The 22,453-nt window shown below is 45.6% G+C and overlaps 1 protein-coding gene across 2 annotated transcripts in view; it reads left to right on the plus strand.

Annotated features, from left to right (window-relative positions):
• Positions 1–22,453, plus strand: part of LOC146831135 (uncharacterized) — a 351,402-nt gene that overhangs the window by 55,728 nt on the left and 273,221 nt on the right. For both annotated transcript variants that reach the window (XM_085604104.1, XM_085604105.1), the window contains exon 2: positions 13,652–13,715. In XM_085604104.1, coding sequence (XP_085460230.1) covers positions 13,652–13,715 — 64 coding nt within the window. The remainder of the gene's footprint in view (positions 1–13,651; positions 13,716–22,453) is intronic.

The following is a 22,453-nucleotide window of genomic DNA, read 5'->3' on the forward strand; positions in this document are numbered from 1 at the left end:
GTGGATGACGACCAGCCGCCTGAAACTGAACTCGGACAAGACGGAGGTCCTCATCCTGGGCTCCTCACCCTCCGCCTGGGACGACTCCTGGTGGCCTCCCGCCCTGGGCACCGCACCCAAACCGACAGACCATGCACGCAACCTGGGCTTCCTCCTGGACTCCTCCCTCTCCATGACCAGGCAAGTCAACAACGTCTCCTCGGCGTGCTTCAACATCCTACGCATGCTACGGAAGATCTTCTGGTGGATCCCCACCGAGACCAGGAAGACCGTCACCCAGGCCCTCGTCACCAGCCGACTGGACTACGGCAACGCCCTCTACGCCGGTACCACCGCCAAGCTCCAGAAGAGACTCCAGCGGATCCAGAACGCCTCAGCCAGACTCATCCTCGACATCCCACGAACCAGCCACATCTCCGGACATCTGAGAGACCTTCACTGGCTCCCCGTCAACAAAAGAATCACCTTCCGCCTCCTCACCCACGCACACAAAGCCCTACACGACCAAGGCCCGAGCTACCTCAACAGCCGAGTCAACTTCTACGCTCCCAAACGCCACCTCCGATCAGCCAACCACGCCCTCGCCGCCGTCCCCCGCATCCGAAGAGTGACTACAGGAGGAAGGTCCTTCTCCTACCTGGCCGCCAAGACCTGGAACTCCCTCCCTACCGACCTGCGCCTGACCCAAGACCACCTCTCCTTCAGGAAGAAGCTGAAGACCTGGCTGTTCGAGCAGTAGCGGCACCCCCCCCTCCCCCCCCCCCCAGCGCCTTGAGACCCTACGGGTATGTAGCGCGCTTTACAAGTGTCACTGATTGATTGATTGATGTAACGACGGCAGGGGTAGGATGGTGAGCCGGAGTGGATGGTGTTCATGATTTTTACAGTGTCGTCGTCGTTGACGTGGGTCCAGGAGAGCAGGAGGTTGGTGTGGCTGGGGGCGGTGAGTCTGTGGTGTCGGTGGCTGTCGGAAGGGTCTGGGTGTTGAAGCTATCATGGGTACACAGATGAGGCAGCCCAGGGGTTAGTGAGAATAGAGAGGTAAACTGCCCCAGCACGCGATGACAGTCCCTCTGCTGATCCAGAATCAGGGTAGGGGAGAGGTTGACTCTTTCCATTTACTCATTCTGCTCTTTAGAAGATAGGAGGTCAGGGACCGGTTCACTCTCCTCTTTCACCGCATCATCTGTCACCAGAATTATAGTGACCTCTCATAGTGGGGCTTGATACGATTGACATGCAAGAGCCTTAAGGGGCTCCTGGGAGTCTTATGACCCACCAGGTAGGTGACCTCCCTCTTTCTCTCTTTCATCACATCAGTCCCAGACAACCGATCTTATAAGGCCCTGGACTTCACTAGCTCCCTCACCTACACATTGTGTCCAGGCTGAAACTCTACCAGAGTGGCCTTCTGGCATGCCAGAGCTTCATCACCTCCTGGCTTGCTTCCAGGTTCTTAGTGGCCTTCTTCCAGAAGCTCTTCATGTGAATCATGAGAGCCATCATGTATCTCACTACATCCTGGAGGGGTGTCATGGGCAATTGCTCTCACCCTCCTTTACAAGACTGAGTGCTCCCCCAACAGGCCAGCCATTCACGAGTTCAAAGGGACTGAACTCAACTCCTTTTTGTGGCTCCTCCCTGTAGGCAGAAAGAAGGCTTGGTAAGAGAATGTCTCACTTCAGGCTCTGATAGGCCTATAATTATGCCTTTAAGGGTCTTGCTGAACCTCTCAACAAGCCCAGTAGTCTGGTGGTGATAAAGTGTGGAAAACACCACGTCTTGGGGAATACCACCCAAGCAAAAATCAACATCAGGGGTATGGCCTCTAGGTACCTAGTATTTCAAACAAAATTGGGGAAACCCTCAGATACCTAAGGCTCAAAGGTAGTCATAGGTTATAAAGAACAGCCGTCCCTAAGTGCTAGTACCAAGGGTAGTCAGAAGTTATAAAGAACAGCGATCTCGCATTGCTATACATTCAGCAACACACACTTGTCTGCACTCTGTGCACTCCCTGTCCCTTCAGACAGGTTCCTATTCTGGGCTCTGGAAGTGGCGCTGACTCATACAATTAGGGCATTGTCCTTTTTCCTTAGAAATATAGTTTATTATCAGCTCACTTCCCTGGTACGTGGACGCTCACTATGTCACCTTATTGGACCAATTCTTGCCCAGAATTGCCAGGTTACATTGAGGTTTTTAACATTCATGTATATGTAATATGGGTTCAGGCAAACTATCAATTGTCCTGATGATGATCCCACATTGATTGTGGATCGAAATTTCATCGACTGAATCACTCTGATCCGCATGTCTATGTTTAATTGGTTCCTTGGTTGCAGTAGTGATGTTGGAATATTAAGTGTGAAACTGTTATTTTATGCAATCTCTTTCGTCACAAATTAGTTGCCTGTGTTAAAAAAGCCCCATTGTTGCCATACCCACAAAAAAAGGTGGGTTGTTACCCCTCAAACATGTTTTTATCTTCTATTTGAATAAATTACTGATTGAGTACTACTCTATCATGGCATTAATTGCATACCCAGAGTATGATTTTTTTGGAATAGCACTTAGGGACTGCTGTTCTTTAGAACCTCTAGGTACCTAGTGGCATGGTCCATCAGGATACACTTGTTGCCTAGGAGAGTTTTGGGGTTCAGGGGCCCAATAATGTTGATGCCCACCCTTTCAAAGAGGGAGCCAACGATAGGTAGGGGAACCAGGGGAGACTTCACTTTCCCCTGACTTCCCACTGGCTTAGCAGGTAGGATGTGACCTGCAGAATACACCTGAGGTCACTCTCAACAGGGGCCAATAAAAATGGGTGACAAGACTGGCAAAGGTCTTGTCTTACATCAGATGTCCTTCAGGGGTATATCATGAGCCAGGCCCAGTAGGAAGGCCCAGTAGCACTGGGGGACCACCAACACATGGGTTGCCTCAGGCTCAGGCACCTTAGGCTCACTCAGGGATGGCTCGAGGTCGGTGTGACCGGTGCCACCACACCGGGTGTTGACTTTGGGTGGGGTGCCGTGTTTGCAAATATTTTAATATTTTAAAAGCACCTGCCACTACGTGCTGTCCTCCAGCAATTTTGAGGAATCAATAAAATGTCGAAATAAGTGATTAATGTTCTTCCTGGAGAGATATTGTGGTTTTGTCTAGTAGAAGTTTTGACTCACATCGTAAGGTAGATCAGAGGGTTAACATGCCTGCTGCAAAGAACATGTACCATGCAGATCACAAAGTGCTTGTAATGTAAATAGGTCAATGAGATACTGCTTTTGTCAGAGAGTTCTTTTTGTTACTCTTTGATGACCGTTAATAGCTCACTGTTCTATGTTATGATTTTAAGTTAGACACTCTAACTTAAAATCCTAACATAGAACAGTGAGGTATTAACGGTCATCAAAGAGCTGCATGCAAACAGCAAGATATAAATTAGAGCGTTATGATTTTTCCCCAGTCTTTTATTATCTTATGTTGCAAAAAGAGTTCATTTGTGTAGAAATTAATTCTTATTATTAAAGAGAACCCTCAACCATGGTGTTACACTTTAAATACTGAGTTTGTGCTTCTCCCGACCAAGGACTCTTTAACTATACTGCCTACGAGTATGGATGACATGTGAATCCCACATCTTGTAGTCGTCTGTCTTATGTAACATTTCCTATACACTGATTTACACACATATGATTGATTGTCTGTGTAGTGTGTGTGTGTAATGTAAAGTGCTCTGACACCCTACACTGGTATGAGTGGCGCTATAAAACGAATTAAATGCATCTGAGATTGAGTGTTTATGAAATCTTGAGGGACATTGTTAAAGGGTGGTAGTGAGTGAATCCGTGGTGGAGATGGTCATTGGGGGAGGTGCCAACAAATATTGTCGCACCGGGCGCCAGCAGCGCTAAAGCCGGTCCTGGGCTCCTTATCTATGAGGTCAATCTCCAAATATGTAAAGTGACCTCCAGAGGTGTCACCAGCTGCCTAGGCGTCAGCTTGCCACCTCAGGTCCTCAAGAGTAGGGCACTCTTATTGAGCTCTGCAGAACTCCTCCCTGAATGGTCCTCCCTCACCAGCTCAGGCAGGTCCCTCAGGGCAACAATGTCCTCCCTTATAGGTTCCGGGGCGTCGCTCCCAGGCTCAGCCTCCTTCTGGACTGTGGAAATTTCTGGAGCAGATTTCCCACTCTCCTTGCCCTTTCTCCTCTTGGCAACTATCAGGGCCATTATTTAGGCTTCAGGCCTTCTTAACTACCCTCAAGGCCTGCCGTGGACCTTGTGGTCAAGCACACCCTCAGGCAACCCTAACATCTCCAAGTGGGACTGGAGCTCCACCTTCTCCCAGATGGTGTTCTTCAAGTAATTTCCAAGCACACAATTCACAGGCATGGCAGGATTCACAGCTACACTCAAAGAACCTAAGACCCCACCCCCCTCAAAGGGAACCAGAGCCACTAGTTAGCGATTCTCACTGTTGTATGCTACAACAATCTGATGGAACACATTATGGATTACCTGCTCTGAGGACACCAGATGACACCTAACAGTAGTCAAACTGGCTCCTATGTCTTTCAGAGCCTCCACCTGCTGTCCATTGATGGTGATCCACTGCCTATACTTGGAAGTATTTGTAGGCAAGTGGGCTTTTGTCACCATCTCCCTGTCACCTGGGAAGACTAAGATAACCTCTGCACTAGCCTCAATGCTAAGTGTGACAACCACCTCCTCAAGCGGTACATTAGCCAACCCTAGTGTTTGCCCACCAGTTGGGGGTTGTGCCCTTTTGGGGCATTTAATTTTATCTTTCTTGTGCTCATATCTATAGCATTTATGGTTGAACGTCTGTGTCTTCTTTTCAGGAAACCCACTCTTCTTGTCATAAGGTTCGGATGTGGTATCCTTCCCTTGTGAACTGCTTTGGGAGCCTTTAGAGAACTACCTGTTTTTATTTATGTCTCCACCCTCTTTCTTCTGTTGGGGACCTTGCCCATCCTTTTGGGCATTCCCCCCAGATACCTTCTTGAGAACCCTGGTGCTGAGTCAGTGTTCTGCCTCCTCATCAAGCTCCCTAGGGTCAGTGAGCTTACTATCAATTAGCTGTTGGTGCAGCTCTGCAAAACAATTACTGAACATGGGCTATCTGGCAATTAGACCTCACAGCCCCTTGTAATCACTCACATCACCGCTCTTCGCTTAGCCATTCAGTGCCCTGCAAAGGTAATCCACATAATCCACCCAAGACTGGCGGGGCACTTCTGCCTATACTTCTCAGGGGTAAGGCCATACTTCCTGACAAGGGTGCCCTTTCCTAGGGCCAGTTATGTATCCCTCCCTTAATTGAGAATGTGCCTCCAGAGACTGGCTCCCCTGTCCTCCTAAGGGACCCTGTTAACCTCCAACGCAACTTCATAAGCCTTAAACCATTTGACAATGTCATCCCCCACAACAAAGTTAGGTCTCTGTTCTTTGGGGGCATAGACCCTCCTTTCTCCATTGAGCGCTGGGGTATTGCTGACACCATTGTTGGTAGACCTGTACATTGTTGACCCTTAATGTCCAGGTCTTTCAGACTCACTTTATGAACTATCAAGGCTTTCTGTTTTTTAAAGGCCATCTCGGCGTCCGCTTTCTGCTTGGCCAAGGTGATCTCAGCCTCAGTCCTCCACTCCTCCATTTTGAGTTTGTGTAGCTGCATTCTGAATTTCCTTTCAGCCTTCCTGTCCTCCAGTTCCTCAGCGAACAGTTTGTGGGAAGACACTGCTCCATGGCTTTGCAGGGGGCTCCACGCCTGTGGGCAAGTTGTCCATCTCCTCCTCAGAGTGCTGTAGCTCAGGGCCTGTGGCTAGGTCCTCTCCTTCCTACTCTAAGTCCACCTCCTCCTCCTCCTCAAGGCCATTCTCTTATTGCTCCTCTGGAGTGGCCTGCATCCTTCTGACTGCCTCAAATGCTCTGAGGGCTATCAGGAGGTCCACGTTGGTGGCTTTCCTTCCGACATTCAGTCCTCTCGCCTTCTTGAGCCTCTGCAGCTTCACCTTGTTGAAATTGTCAGAGTTGATCAGCCCCATCTCCATTGTAGCAAAAAGGATGGTAGGCAAACTCAAATTTGGAAAAAGGAAAAAATAGGCAAGTCACAAACTAAGGAGAATTTCCGGAAAAAAATTAATTTTATGTCGTATTATTTTAGGGTTTTTAGTTTTCACTGAGTGGCACTGAAAAACACAAACATTAAGTACCATGAGTGAACACCAATGTAAGAAATCGAGTTATTGTTTGAGGAGGTGAAAATTCTACTCTAGCAACAACCACAATCCTCGTCAGGGTGAACCATAAAAGTCACTAAATTAGATTGTGCTTACTCGGAGGGTCCGCTGATCAGAATTTGTTGCTGTGGAGAAGCACTTAATGGGAGCTACCATGAAGTCAGGCTGACCTGCGATATACCATGGGTGTATCGGCTGGCAGGTACGTCCCAGTCTTCTGTTGGTTCCTCTGGCATTTTTCGGTGGAAAGTTTTTCTCCTATGTCCAGAGATTTAGGGTTGGACAGAAGCAGCACCTCTAACACCACTTCCAAGGATTCAGCATTTTGGGGGTGGGGGGGCGACACTTGTGAGGGGGGGTTAGGACACACTCCAGCTGAGGCCAGGTACACTGATCAAGGTCTGTGGAGCTTTTTATGCCCCTGTAGCTCAACACGGGAGGCCAGCCAACTATCCCTTGGAGTCACTGTGGAAGTCCTGGGTTCATGCAGCCAGTCAGGCCTCTAGCAGCAAGGCAGTCCTCATGGAAGCAAGGCAGACCTCAAGTAGCACTGCAGTCCTTTGGAGAACAAGGCAGGTCTTGAGTAGCCGGGCAGTGCTTTGGGGGCCCAGAAAGTCCTTCTGAAGTCTTCCACTGGTCCAGGAGTGTACTGAAGAGTTGTTCTGAGGGTCCGATATTTATAGCTTGTGCCAGCATTCAAAGTGGGGAATCTTGTCGGATACACCCACATCTGGTTCTGGAAAGTTCTTCCCTCCCCTTTCAAGGCTCTAGGAAGTCTGGGGTGATAAGAGGCTAATGTCAGGGTTCTTTGTGTGTGTGATGTGAAATCTTCATTGGTAATAGTGGTTTGACTTTTCAGAGACAATGGAGTTGGTAACTTCTGAGTATGTGTAATTGCTCTGAGAGTTGGGAGGCGAAGGTGAATAACAGGAATATGACATGGGATCCCTGGGTTGGAGCGATCTTGAAGTAGCTATGTTATTTGGTCTAGACGGGATTGTGGGTGGTGATTCACGTGTGTGAAGGAAGAACTGAATGTTCATACTTAGATCGCCAATTGTAGTACTTCCAGGGTGTATTTTTGACTTGAGATGTCAAAAAAGTCTGCCGCCTTCAGGCAGGGAAGAGTGTCTGCTCCCTGGATGGCATCATAAACCTCAGGGTTTCTATGTACATGTTAAAATGTAAATTAGAAGAAGAAACTGTGGGCAGCACTTAAAAGTTAGTGGATGGCAGGCAACCGGTGTATTTCACCCTTGACAAATTGAGATGTGCCCATTAGGAAAGAAGTGAGACATTTTGCCACCAGACCATTATGTCTTTATTTGGAGAGAGGATGGAGAGAAGAACTTATGGTTCATCACATCAAAAGTTACAAAGAGGTCTAGCAGCAGCAAAAACTGATAACCACCATCCACTACATTCAGATCATTGTCTACCAAGTGAACAGTGGTAGTCTTAGTACTCTATATATTTGTCTGAAACCTTACTGAATAATCTGAGAAAGACGAAAGTGGTAATATGGGATGATTCCAATTTTCAGTTCCTAAGGAATGGAGTTTGGAGAACTGAAATTGGCAAAAACATTCTGATCTACATTTTGTTTCTTTAGGCATATGGATTATGTCCACTTTTCAGAGTGGATGAAAAATCCCATGCAACCATGGCATGTGAATGAAGTGAACAATGACGGATACGATTTCACTTCAGTTGCTTCACGTAACAGGATCCAGTAATGTTTAACGACATACTATAGTTCTCTATGTCTTCGAGAGAGTTGAGAATTAGTACTATCATGGTTCATTTCTCAAATACCACAATATACCATTAGGATACTTCTCATTGTTCTGAATCTGTTTCTTTTAAACACATATCAAGGAATAGTAAACAGTAAGATGTCTACAAGAACTAATATTAAGGTCTCAGCTGCAGAATTACTCATCTCTTTTACCTTCCAGGGATACCTTGAACCACAAGAAAACCATTCATGCTTTACTAACTTATCAAGTGTGCGCGTAGTGGTTAATTAGCTAGCGCCTAATGACACTAAAACCCACTCAACCATTTTCAATTCCAATCTAAAGTCACCATTGGGAGTCATTCATTTGTTCTACGTTTGAGCAGCTAAGTAGGTGACGGTCATTCAGGAAACGTTAAAGGTAGAAATGATTTGCTACGGTGATTTCCAATGATGGCCTTGGATTCTTGTTAAAAGCAGAAGGAGGGTCCTGCTCACGACTATACATTGAATGAACCTTAAGTCATACTAAGCTTTGGCACAGGAGCTTAAGACCCTCCATGTGGGCTACCACATCTATGTTTTTGAAAATCTTGGTTTAGGATGCAATTGGTAGTTATCACTCCCTCTATACATTTCAAGTAACTAAATATGCTCACCTTTTACACATGTGAAAGTGTACTACCATATTTTCTCTTCTTTCTGAATCTTTTTGCACCTAAATGTGATGCCACACCACGTCTGACTTTGCACCAAGGGCGATGTTGCACTTAAATGTGTTTGTGCACCTACATGTGTTTTTTGTGCTCCTAAATGTTTTTGCAGATCAGTGTTTCCATAATTTTGTTGATATTATACCATGGATGATTATGTTTTTTTCGTCTAAATGTGTTTCTGCACCTCTTCCTGTTTTGGGAAAAATCTGAAACAGTTGGTGTATAAACAGTTATCTTCTGAGTTGTAAGATTCTAGTTATTGCAATCATGAAAACCTCATTAAACACCTATGAAGCTAAACTTTGAAGGGGTGTTTTAGCCTGGTTTGCCTCCTTCTTAATAACAGATCCTAGATACTCAGTTGCTCTTTCGCTCCCCCATTTCGCTACCCCATTTCGAGAGTGAATTGAGTAGTTCCCCTGGAAACCTTCAACTCTCCCATGCAGTTTAATATTTACAACCGGCCTCTGATATGTGAAATCAGATCTTATGGCTGCAGGCATTATTATACTGATGACACTGAACCAGTGCTTAGTTTGAGCCTGTGGGGGCCACTAGCACTCATTTTAGGGGACCAGCTCTTATTTTCTGCATCAGACCTTTACTTAGACAAGAGAGGGAAAAACACACAAAGCAGGGGGGTGAGGAAGAGAAAGACCGAAAAAAGATCTCAAAGAGAAAAAGCAGGATCGTGCAAGAGTAACATAAAGGGGCATGGAGTTTCTGTCACGGACGTCATTTAGGGGTCGCCAAGGGGTCACAGCTGCAACCCCTGACTTTCTCCTTGCGATCCCTGGCACTGTCTTTGCGACCCCTGGTCTCAGAGGTGGCAAAATCAGTGCCAGGAACACAGTGGCAGCTCGTCCTTTTAGACATCAGTTGGGGCTCCACTCATTTTGTTTTCGCTCAATTTATCCACTATTAGTGTAATAAAAAATGGAGTACAATTAGGTGGAATATGACTTCCTTGGCAGCTGAGGTAAGTAAAAAAAATACTTTAAAATGTATGTTGTGTGCAGGTGAGTGTGTTTACGTGAGAGAGTGTCACTTCTGATACCCCTGGCATTTTGGTGAATTGACGTTCATGTGCCTGATAGTGAATTAAAAGGCTACATGTCGCCGTAACAGAACACCAACAAATGTATGTGTCATGGGATTCAACGTGAGATTTTAGATATACTTTGGATTGTGAGTAAATATTTAAAAAAGAGCATGAGGAATCTAATATTTGTAATTTGTAAGCCTTGAGAAAGTCCCAGGCCTATCAACCCTAGGGGGTGTAACACGTGTTGGCTGTACTTCAACTACACTGATCATCAGATTGTCACTCTGAAAAGTGTAATAAAATATAAGTGGAGCAATATACATATGGACAAGAGCATGTTTTATTAATAAAAGGGAAGACACCCCAACGCTTCTTTGAACAAGATATACAATCGGTGAATAAAACGTCTATACACCATTGAAATGAACACCAGCCAAAAAGAAGGGAATTCCAATGTGTTTAAAGTGGATTTAAGCGGGCTAACATGTAATTACACCTCTGAGCAGAGTTTTGGCATCAGCACTCATTCTAGTACAAGTGAAGCAAGGCACTCAACTGACCATACATTTGAGCTACAAAGCCCCCAGTTCAGAGCGGCCAGCTCTGGATATCACTTAATTTGTTTCTACTCAGTACTAACAAATCGAAGATTCAGATACTGGAAGGCATGCTGGCAAGTGGCAGGATTCCATCCATAACCAATTCTCGAGATGTCTCTCTTCCCTCCCATCTAAGGTCAGATTTCTGGGTGTCATCCTTGACTCCCAACTCTTCATGAAACATCAGATTAAGGTCGTCTCCTTGGCCTGTTTTTTTCAGCTAAAAGTGCTAAGAAGAATTTCACCTTTATACCCAAACATGCACAAGTTGTCTCGCACGCAGCATTTCTTGGATTGGTTATTATAATATTCCATATTTAGGGCTCCCCGAGACATCTCTGAAACACATGCAGAGAATTCAGCATTTTGCTGTAAGAGTAGCAAGTGGATCAAAGAAAACTGATCATGCCCCACATTCTAAATTTAAGCTACACTGGCTACAAATGAAGCAAATAATAGTTTTCAGAAACATTTGTCTGATGCTACTTTTCACAATACCTCATGTTAGGAAGGTCAGAGTTGGGGGGAGGACCTTGTCCTTTCTACGGCCTCAGCTCTGGAATAGCCCCCCTCAAGCATTGCAAATTTAAAAACCTTTCTAATCTGTTCATTTTCCATCAGTGTACTGGCTGCAGTCTGCCAATTGTGTTGTTATTCACAACACCAAGATGCTCTCTTGTGTCAACATCGCTATTTACTATTAATGTACCATTTCACTCCATTCCATTCCTAAAAGTGTTCCCACACTCCTGCTGTTGTTGCAGCAAAGAGTGATTATCCTGCAACATTAGAAGGAGCGTGCTTCATGTGGTTTTCCACTTAAATGTGCTTCTGCTCCTAAATGTGATACTACAGTGCTTCTTACTCTGCACCCACAATGATTTAGCATGTGCACAGGGTATTTTACACATAAAAGTAGCATGTACTCACAACATTTATCACTCTCATGCTGGAAATATGTGCTGTTGCTGCTTATCACCCCTTCTAGCTTCCTGAAAAAAATGAGTTGGGAACACATAGGGCAATTGAACCGAATAAGTATAGAAACTTTGGGAGTATTTTCATTTTTATAATGTTGCACCTCCCCATTATGCCTATTGGGAGCTTATGCCAGCTTCTCAGTTGCTTGGTTGTAGCTTCCGGCAAGGGTTCATAATCTAATGCAGGCATACTTTCAATCTGTGCAGATATACACACCCCCAGGTAAGTAGCTATAGTGCAAACACCCAATACAGGTCTGTCAGGCTGGAAATTAAAAAGCACTTGTGTCTTCTTGACATTTAACTTATAGCCAGAAAAAATACCAAATGTATTCGCTTCATCTTCAATGAGGTTTATTACAGATGTTGTGTCGATAGTAAAAACAGCTATATCATCTGCATAAACAGTGACTTTAAGCTGACTCGCTCCTGAAGTCAGTAGTACAATTTGTATGTTAGTATGTAGTGCCCGAATGAATGGCTCAATATACAAGGCGAATAAGAAGGGTGCGAGGGAGCATCCCTGCCTAGTACCACTTTGTATTGGAAAGGGAGGTGATTTTAAGTTAGTGTAAAGCAATTTGGCCTGGGGTTTACTATATAGAGTGTGTATCCATTGGCTAAATCTCCCTCTCAAACCAAATGCTGCAAGTGTAGCTCATAAGTAATCTCACACCACCCAATCGAAAGCCTTTTCGGCATCTAATAGGACCATGCCCATACTCACTGCTGACTTCCTAGCTAAATCAAAAGCCCCCGCTGCAGTGTTGACATGAGCCATGGTATCTCTACCGTGGATGAAGCCATGCAGCTCACTAGATACCAATCCGGGCATTATGGGGGCCAGACAAGTGACCAAGATTTTAGCAAAAATCTTGGCGTCCGAATTGATGAGCGATATCGGTCGATAAGAACTGCACTCCTCGGGGGGCTTGTCCTTTTTTAAAAAGAAGACTATGTTTGTCATATTCCAGGATTCAGGAGCCAGCCCGCTAGACCCTATATATTGTATAACCTCCGCGAGAGGTGGAACAATGATACTCCTAAAGGTTTTGTAAAGCTCGGCTGGTATTGAATCCTCCCCAGCAGACTTCCCAGAGGGTAGCCTAGATATTGCCTTGGCAATGTCGTCATGTGTGATTTCATAATCCAATGAGGGCGAATCTTCCTCACTCAACAACGGCAGGCTGCTGCCCTTGAGATACTGCTGCAATCCTTCCTCATCTGGTGAAATAGTTTGTGTGTACAGCTTTTAGTAGAACTTGGAAAATTGCTCAACTATTGCCTGCAGGTGCGTATGCAAAATACCATTTACCCCTTTTATAGAATTTATCTGAATTTTAACTCGAAATAAATGCCAAAATGCGGGACGTATGCTGCAAACAAAGTACATATGTTTGCTACCTGTCCGGAGCTAGATTCCATCTGGCAGAAGATAAGCTATGTCATGAGGCTACGCTTGGGGACAGATTGCGACGCAACAGTCATGGAAATTATGCTGGGCTACAAAGAGAATAGTCAGGGATAGAGATGTCTCATAACAGCCCTATTGGTGGCCGCTCAGCTTGCCATAGCCAGGGATTGGATTTCTCCAAAATCTCCCTCTGTCGCGAAATGATGGGCAATAGTGAAGGAAACCTATGAAATGGAGAAGGTCCTGGCTCGGGCAAGAGCAGTTTGATCCCTGATGGGATTCAAATCTATATGGGGCAGCTTATTAGATACATGAATGGAACCGGGATGGGAGCCTACCCGAGTCTGGAATCAAGATTTTAATTTTATTTTTATTGTCCTACTTATGTTAACATATCGTTGCAATGTACTTCTATTGTGTTCTGTTATGCCACAAGACATACTGTAATGATCCTCCCTTTTTGACAATTAAAATATTTAAACCAAGAAAAAAAAGGAAATATGTGCTGTTGCAAGTTTCGTAGCTCACAGCTTCATAAAGATCATTGTCTCATGGTGGAAAATGTATAAGCAACTAAACAAACTAGATTCTGAACATGTTTGTAAGGTTGACCGATGAAGATGGTAAGATGGTCACCTTGTGATATAACAATCCAAGTCTAATAATTGTGAATGTTTAATTTGATTAAGATATATATATGAAGGTATTTCATTTAGAAACAAACAATTCTTCGTGCATTTCTTTTTTCCAGTTTGCCTGCATTTCTGTATCGAACTGCTATGCCTCCTTCTATTGATAACTGGTATAACTTCCATTTCAAATTGGCTAAGCATATTTTCACATAATTATACAATGAACTCAATAATAACTGTTGTTTTTCTTTACTTTCAGAACTTTCAAAGAAGCTCATCAATTTAAAAAGTATTAAGCCAAATAAGCTGGCTCCCAGTTTTGGGTGAGTCACACATTTCATGCTTTGAAAGACAAATATTTCTATCTTTTTACAGTTTGCAAATTGTTTGATTTCATTTGCTCTAAGTATGACTTGACTGCTTTCTGTCTGCCTGGGCTTTTGACACTACTCTTGTGTAAAAATTCAAAGAGGTCCAGTGGAGAAAACCTCTCTGTAATGTTGTGGGATGTGATGAGCACTAGGACTGGCCCAGCATGTGTAATGTGGGAAGGGCACAGGGAGGAGGAGGAGGAGGAGGAGTTAGGAGGGACAGTAATGAGCAGGGGTAGTACGAAGGCAGAAGGGTAAGAATAAACTCCCACCAAAATACCTGCTGTGTCGGTGTCATCTGTTCCGGCCTAACGACACTACATCTGGCGACGAAGGTGGTCGTGGACCCTGGCTGTGAGTGACTGGTGCCAGGGTGTTCTGCTGAGCACTCCGCTGCCCTGGAGCTGCTGCGTTGTCCTCCGATCTGGGAGCCCACCTCGGTCTGTGTCTGCCGCTCCTGCCCTGGTGAGTGCTCCGCTGCCCTGGAGCTCTTGTGTGATATCGCGACACGGGAGCCCACCCCGGTCGCGTGTGCCTCCTGCGGTGCTGATTGAAAGACGCGACCCGGGAGGCCACCCCGGTCGCGTGTGCCTCCTGCGGTGCTGCTTGCTAGACGCGACCAGGAGCCCACCCTGGTCGCGCAGGATTTGGGCTGGACAGTGCCCGTGTTGCTGCCCTGTGCCTGCATATGCTTCCTGCGGCTGTGCGGGATATGTGCGGTGGACCAGGCAGCCGGTCGTCTGCATTCCAGTTAGTCCCTGGTGTCTGCCTGTTCCCGCGTTGCCTGCACTGCAATTCTGGCCTATAATCTCGCGAGGAGCGAGATTTCCCCTGGCGGCCATCTTGAGGTCAGGCGCCTTAACCAATCCACTGCGAGGAGGGTACGGTGGCCATATTTAAGTCAGGCCAGTGCCGAAAAATCAGTATAACTCACCAGGCAAGTTACATTTTCATACTTTTGCCTGCAAACAAAAACTGATTTAAAATAGTGGAGTGGGCTACACCGTTTTGATGCAGACCCCTGAAGATCATTTACGTTAATAGTGCCAGATCCACGTTTTCTCAATTGTTGGGACCAATGTATTACTGGGCCTATCGCTGCTGATTCTACATGTTCCTCTAAACATTGACATTATAAAATTCACTGCATCCGCACCAAGTGACAGGGAGCTGTGCAGTTTCCAGCGGTCAGACATAACTGTGCTCATCGGTTCCATACCTGCGCACTGCCCATCCATACACCATGTCTGGGTCTCCATCGTCGAGACAACGTCATGCCTCCAGACCACCAGGCCGGAGTCCCCTACATCAACATCCCAGACAGGAGGCCACAGACTCGCCATGATCGAAGTCCTATTTCTCCGTCCGCCGAAACTCCTAGTTCTCATCTCTGGGGGCATGGGCCTCCGCTGGCAAGAATGGCTTGAAGATTTTGAGGACTTCATGAAAGGTTCACATGTCACTGATGAGGGTCAGCAGCACATGCACTATGCAATTTAATTGGGAAAGAGGTTGGCCAGTTTATAAAGGAACTTCCGACTGAGAGTGCGTCGTCTTACGCTGATGTGCGTGATTCTCTAAACAGGAAATTTCTTCATAGGAAGAACATTGATTATGAAAGGTATACATTCAATCTGGCATCTTAAGAAAAGGATGAGTCCTCTGGCTTCTCCTGATCCAGCCTTCATTCTCATGGCACATACAAATCACGACGATCACAATCTCGAGAGTCGAGATCACCATCACCAGTATCTCAAGAGAGTGATGAATATGTATGCATGGTCGTAGATCCTGATAGGCTGAAGAAATACCCGCGACTCCATCTACAAATGGATACACACATGGCCAAATTTGTACTGGACAGTGGGGCATCCCTCAACTACATCTCAGTTGCAAAATGCAATAAAATTGATCCACAACCGCACCTGCACAAAGCTGCTGTGCGAGTATACACATGGATGTCAAAAGAACCCTTACCATGCCTAGGACAATTCCAGACTAATCTTACATACAAGGATAGGACCATTCCAGCTCGCATTCATGTCATTGATGGTCCTGAAGCAGATTGTCTTCTTAGCCTGCCCACGGCGGAACGACTTCAATTAGTAGAAATATTGTATCGAGTTGATGACGAACCTGACATAGTTCACAAATTTCCAAAGCTATTAACCTGGCTCGGAAAAATGGCTCATTGTCAAGTTCATAATTACATAAATGAACGTGTGAAATCCGTAGCGCAACATCACAGGAAAATCACATTTCATCTTCAACAGTCCGTAGAGGAGGAACTGCAGGATCTTCTCCGGGCTGACATCATTGAGAGAACATCAGGACCCACTCCCTGGGTCTCTCCAGTGGTTGTAGTACCAAACAAGGGATCCCCAGGCAAAGTGCATCTCTGTGTTGATATGAGAGCACCCAATACAGCCATCGAAAGAGAGAGACACCCAGGACCGCATATCAGTGACATGATTGCGTCACTCAATGGGGCACAAATATTCAACAAATTAGACCTCAACAAGGGCTAGCATCGGCTTGAACTTCATGAAAAATCGAGATATATCACCACATTCTCGACCCACCAAGGACTGTTCATTTACAAAAGGCTCAGTTTTGGGGTCTCGTCTGCTGCGGAGATTTTTCAAGAGGCAATCAGAAGAGTAATTCATCACTTTCCCAACACTCTTAATTACAGTGATGATATTCTTGTGTATGGAGCAACGATACAAGAACATGACAAAGCGCTGGACCGGGTGTGTCACGCTCTTTTGGACGCCAACCTAGCAGTAAATAAAGACAAATGCGAATTCCACAAATCCACATTGAAGTTCTTTGGACACATTTTCTCAGGCGCAGGCATGAGACCTGATCCTGAAAAGATCGCAGCATTTAATGATACTCCCAGACCTCAAGATGCTGGGAATGTGCGCTCGTTTCTAGGCATGGCAAGCTACTGTGCACGTTATATCAAGGACTACCACTATCAGTTACCCTCTGAGAAAGCTGACCAAACAAGGCCACCCATTCCAGTGGACCACGAGATGTGATCAAGCCTTTCACTCGATTAAAGCCTCTGTTGAGTCTGCTAGTAACCTTGCCTATTTCAACCCTAGGCGAAAAACTGAAATCACGGTGGATGCGATTCCCGTGGGACTTGGAGCTATACTAGCTCAATATGACAGAGAGGGTGATCAACGTTACATCGTAGCATATGCCAGCCGGAGCCTAGCCTGATACAGAGAGAACGTACTCTCAACCCGAGAAGGAAAGCTTGGCGGTAGTTTGGGCCTGTGAACAATTTCACATTTTCATCTACGGCAAACACTTTACACTAATCACAGACCACCAGGCTCTGTCAACCATTTTTGTAAATCCCCGAGCTAAAATGACACCCAGGAGAGAGCGTTGGGGCATTCGTCTTCAAGAGTATACTTATACCATTGTCCATAGACCTGGAAAATCTGCAAACCCTGCTGACTACATGTCAAGACATCCTAAGTCAACGTCCAAATCAAATCCGTCAATAGCGGAGGAATACATTCACTTTGTTGTGGCTCAAGCCAAACCACCCGTGGTCCATCTAGAGGCCATTCTTGAAGCCACCAACGAGGATGCCACCTTAAAAAATGTCAATCTTCGTATTCAGACAAATAGCTGGAGACATCTGGAAGAGCCCGGACAGAGTAAACAAATTGACAGTCATGAACTGTCCTCTTTTACACATGTGAAGGATGAACTGTCCATTACCTCAGATGGTCTTTTACTACGAGACAAGCGAATCATCATTCCGAAACAGCTGCACCAAGGAGTTATCAACTTGGCGCATGAAGGGCACAGAGGTATCGTAGCTATGAAGAGAGCGCTGCGTGAGCGGGTCTGGTTTCCTACGCTTGATCAAATGGTTGAACTCACACTAAAAGATTGCCCGCAGTGTCAGCTAGTAAGTCGAGAGGAACCACCTGCGCCCTTGCAAATGTCAGAACTGCCGGACGGCGTCTGGCAACATGTCGCAGTAGACTTCTTTGGCCCGATCCAATCTGGCAAATACATCTTAGTCATAATGGATCAGTACTCACAGTTCCCGATTGCACACCTCATTTCGTCAACCAAAGCTGCCATCACCATACCTGTGTTGGATGAAGTCTTCGCAGCATGGGGCATACCGAAGGTGGTGAAAACAGATAATGGCCCGCCATTCAATGGACAAGACTTTGCTGCATTTGCCAGTCATTTAAATTTTAGGCACCAGAAGATCACTCCCCTGTGGCCACAGGCCAATGGGATGGTAGAAAGATTTATGTCTACTCTAAAACAATCTATCCAGCAAGCAGAACTTTCTAAGTGTGATGTTCAAGTGGCTTTAAATGAGGTGTTACGAGCATATCAAACCACACCACATACTACCACAGACAGATGTCCCGCAACCTTAATGTTGGGTCGCACAATGCACACAAGAATACCAGTCTGGGAAGACATAGCTAGCGGTACTCATCAAGATTCTGATCACGAAGGATTAGTCGCAAGAGACCAACTGAAAAAGGAGACGATGAAAGAATATGCACACAGTCGGATGAAAGCTGCACAGCCAGCCATTTAGGAAGGAGATTGGGTGCTGGTACGGCAAGACCAATCAAGAAAAGCTGACTGTCGATATCATGCTTGCCCACTGCTGGTGACCAAACAAAAAGGAACTATGGTTACAGCTGAATCAGAGGATAAAAGGATCACAAGGAATGTGTCCCACTTTCAGAAATGCATGCCCACTGTTCAAAAAAAGTTGGTTGTGCCTGATAGTGCATTGAAAGAGAATGCACCAGAGATAGGAAGTGAGCATCGGCCTTCCACGTCTTCTGGTGAAAGGGAGATGGTGACTCAAGAGGTGGCTCCCCGACCCCAGCAAATTCATCGAAGACTTGTTCGTCTCATTGAAGAACTCTAACTATGATGTTTTTCTTTCTTTTGTTGTTTAGCTTGATCTGGGCAGACACCTCATGGGTGTTTTCGAATTGTGTAAGAAGGGGGGGGATCTAATGTTGTGGGATGTGAGAGCACTAGGACCGGCCCAGCACGTGTAATGTGGGAAGGGCACAGGGAGGAGGAGGAGAAGTTAGGAGGGACAGTAATGAGCAGGGGTAGTACAAAGGCAGAAGGGTTAGAATAAAGCTCCCACCAAAATACCTGTTGTGTCGGTGTCGTCTGTTCCGGCCTAACGACACTACACTCTCTCACCTCATCCTATTTGGTGTTTGGTGTTTATTTTGCCTTCCAGTGAGTGCCTCATTGCAATGCTCGAGGGACTAAATTATAGCAGAAAAGTACAAAAAGTCATGAGACGTAATACTTTACCTCCCACACGCATGGTAAAGAGAAATCCGCTTTATATTTTTTCAACTGTAGTAGGTATTTGTTTATGCATTTGTGTGGTCTCAAATGCGAGTCTGACCCTGTCATGGTAGCCTCATTAGCTTTTAATTTTACCGATAGGGACAGCCTGACCCCTAAATGTCCACCTGAAAGTCTTGTGAGATTAATAACAAAAGCTGTGATCACAAATGACTTTGGGGAGCCAACTTTATGCATCATCCGACCATAATTGGCACGGTTGTGCCGGCATCTGCATCTCCTCCATTGGCTGCCGCTTTCCAGACCGCTGCCCCTGTGGGATCTAGGATCCTGCCAGTTTCAGCGGTCTCCGACCGCCCAACTGATAATCAGGTTGTCGGGCGGCAGAAGAGGCGTCGGTCTGACCACCACCGACGGTGCAGTGGTCTAAAGATCGCCATACTCGTAATCAGCTCTGTAGTGTTTCTATTCTTTGAGGCAAAGTGAGAAAAGGAGCAGAGTAAAGAAAACTAAACACACATTGGCCAATAGATATGAATATCTCATAAGCAAAAGTGTCTCTTCATTGGTTGATGCATTTGTGTGTGGGTGTGTGGATGGCTTAGTGCAAAAAAGTGAGAATGGGTAAGCAGTTGGATGCATGAACAGATAGATTCCTGGTTAAGTGGGTGAAAGCACGAATGGATGAATGAGTATGTGCTTATATAGGCGTAGCTGAGGTTTTATAGGCTTAGGACTCAGACAGGTGTAATGATTACAATTTTAAATTGCAAGTATTGCCAATCTTTCAGTGCAATGATTACACCAATTCTGGGCACTTTTGTGGCAGGAATTCCCACAATATGTAAACAATTACCTTCAGCATGCGACTATGAAATGCCAGAACTATCTTCTTGTCAGACAAGCTAAAAAGAATATCTCATCAAAAATCAAATATGTAATGGCCAGTATTTTTGTAAAGTCTGGGTGTGTTGCAGGGATTCTGCTTATGTGCAGAACTATGCGCAGGAACCCAGGCCCTCAGTGAATTGCAGTGTACCAAAAACTCACTTCAGAACCCAGAACCCCTATCCGGCCAGCATCAGTGTCCCATTCGTTATCCGAGGTTTAGCTTGGCGGTCCCAATGTATAGACAACCCAGAACAAGCGACTTAGCATATTTCTCAGGAATGGTGGGAATCAGAAATACCTGAGATTATTTTATAATCCTCGTGTCCTAAGATGCAGCAGTTTGGCTAACATTAGCAGACAAATGATTAAAATTAAAACCATCAGCATAGTTACAATACCATAGAAAATGAAAGGAGCAATCTAGGCCACCTTCCTTTCTCTAACACACTAATAGTATTATTAGACTAATAAAAGGTCTCTAGGCTTGAATGGGGAACCCCATACCGTATAGATCAGCTCAGAGAGTTCATATCACAGGATCAGCTATGCTCAGCTCCTAGGAACGCTCTTCTTCCGAATGTGTTGAAAACATGTAACACTGCAATATTAAAAGCATTCGACTTTCAGGTATTTGCAGCTGCGTGCGTGTTATGGCTAAACTAGTGGGCCGATCAACCTGAACTCAACAACATGCACCGTCTAGCGATCCAAACTGTTTCTGTTACACTGTGTACAGACCAAGGTCGCTATTCACTGTTTAAGATGTTAACAACACACAGTTCTCATGGGAAGCAAAGTCGAGTAAGCATTTCTCAATTCTAATAACATGTGACTACAGTGTCGTGTGCAAAAGCAGCAAAAGCGGCAAGATGGCTTTCTAACATTTAACGCGGTTATGCTAACTTAGCGTTGTACATAGGTAGATAACGATCTTCACTACACCCCCCCATGATCGGACCAATAACCACTAGGGGCGCACTTGCAAGAACGCTGAGTTCAAGTTCGATAGAACGGAACCAAGGGCATGTCCATATAAGGGAAGTGAAAAAGTTTGAGAAGAAAAAATCAATGGAAAAAGTTAAACGCAGTAAAAAAAAACATGTAGAAGACAAAAAATCGATGACGGACTGAGGACGGAAAAAAAAGTACAAAAGTCAATCCATCAATGTATAGGCACAATAAGTTGCAACTGCTTCCAAGAGGAAATCATTGGAACGTTCCGCAAAATTATCTGCCATCCAGTTCAGGACGGGTAAAGAACAGACATGTTCCTCAACCACTGGAGCCTCCAGCACCTGGCGAGGACAACCGGGGTGCACCTCAAGGTAACTGTTCGTCAAGAAGTCAATCGCCGCCGCTCCAATGTCCCAATTTCCAAGAACTTCATGCGCTGCAGCACAGGCCATAATCCCGACACCAGAACAGTCCAACTCGTGAGCCACTAAGGGGCACATAAGCCGAGCATAATCCGGATCAGGAGACACCGAGTTTGACAGACACAAATCCAGAGCCCATTGGAACGGACAATCTAGGCAATGAAAGACTGGCTGCACACAAGTAAAGTAGGCAAACCAGAAGGACAGTCCATAGGCTACGCTCAGAGTCGCCAGTGGTAAAGCCCCATAGAATTCAATCATCTGGTTACGAAGATGGTGCAGCCGGGACATGTTGTCGTGCCACGCAAGTTGTGCATCCATAGCGCAAGGCACAGAGCAACAACAGTATTCCAGCTATGAGGGCGAGAAGCAAAGGGAGACCTCCGAAGACACTGGAAAAAATAGAATGAAAAAAGGCCGGGATCACTCCAAAAATAGTTTGAAAAGAGGTCATGAGGCCGGAGCCCACGATTTAAAAAAAATGAGCTATGCCACTTGTGGATGAGGCATTAAAGATAGTCTGTATCAAGGTCCCAAAACGAAGTGGGAGATCAGTATTCAAAAGCGCTTGCACCTCAGTGTGCGTGTTAGCTACGTGAAGGACAAATGTTTCCCGGGACGAAGTCAAAGCGACTTCTTTTTGAGTCAATAGAGCCCTTATTCTGCTCATCTTGTTGAACTCTGCTTTCAAGGTTGGAATTGAAGGCCATATGGATACATCCAGCCGGCCATGCGGGGGTGGGAAAAGGACATTATTACAGCAAACTACCCTCTGTGATACAGTCACGATGTAGGGAATTCCCACCAACATCCCACAGCAAGCTTCATTATTTAACAGCAAATAACTACCGTTAGCAAGCAGCGTAAAAGATGGAGTAATAACCGGCACCGGAATCCCTTTCAGAACGCAAGCTAAACTAGGGGCGTGCACACTACATGCACCATGCAATTGAATGTGCCTACACACAACCGAGTGATCCGGTGCGGAAGTGCACTCTTCACCTTTCAAATAAACCTCCTTGCCGTCCCTCACACATCTGTATGTGAAAGGGAGCGACCAGACTTCATGCAGGAAGGCAG

The sequence above is a fragment of the Triturus cristatus genome, chromosome 5_1, assembly GCF_964204655.1.
Source record: "Triturus cristatus chromosome 5_1, aTriCri1.1, whole genome shotgun sequence".
NCBI classification, from domain to species: Eukaryota; Metazoa; Chordata; class Amphibia; order Caudata; family Salamandridae; genus Triturus; species Triturus cristatus.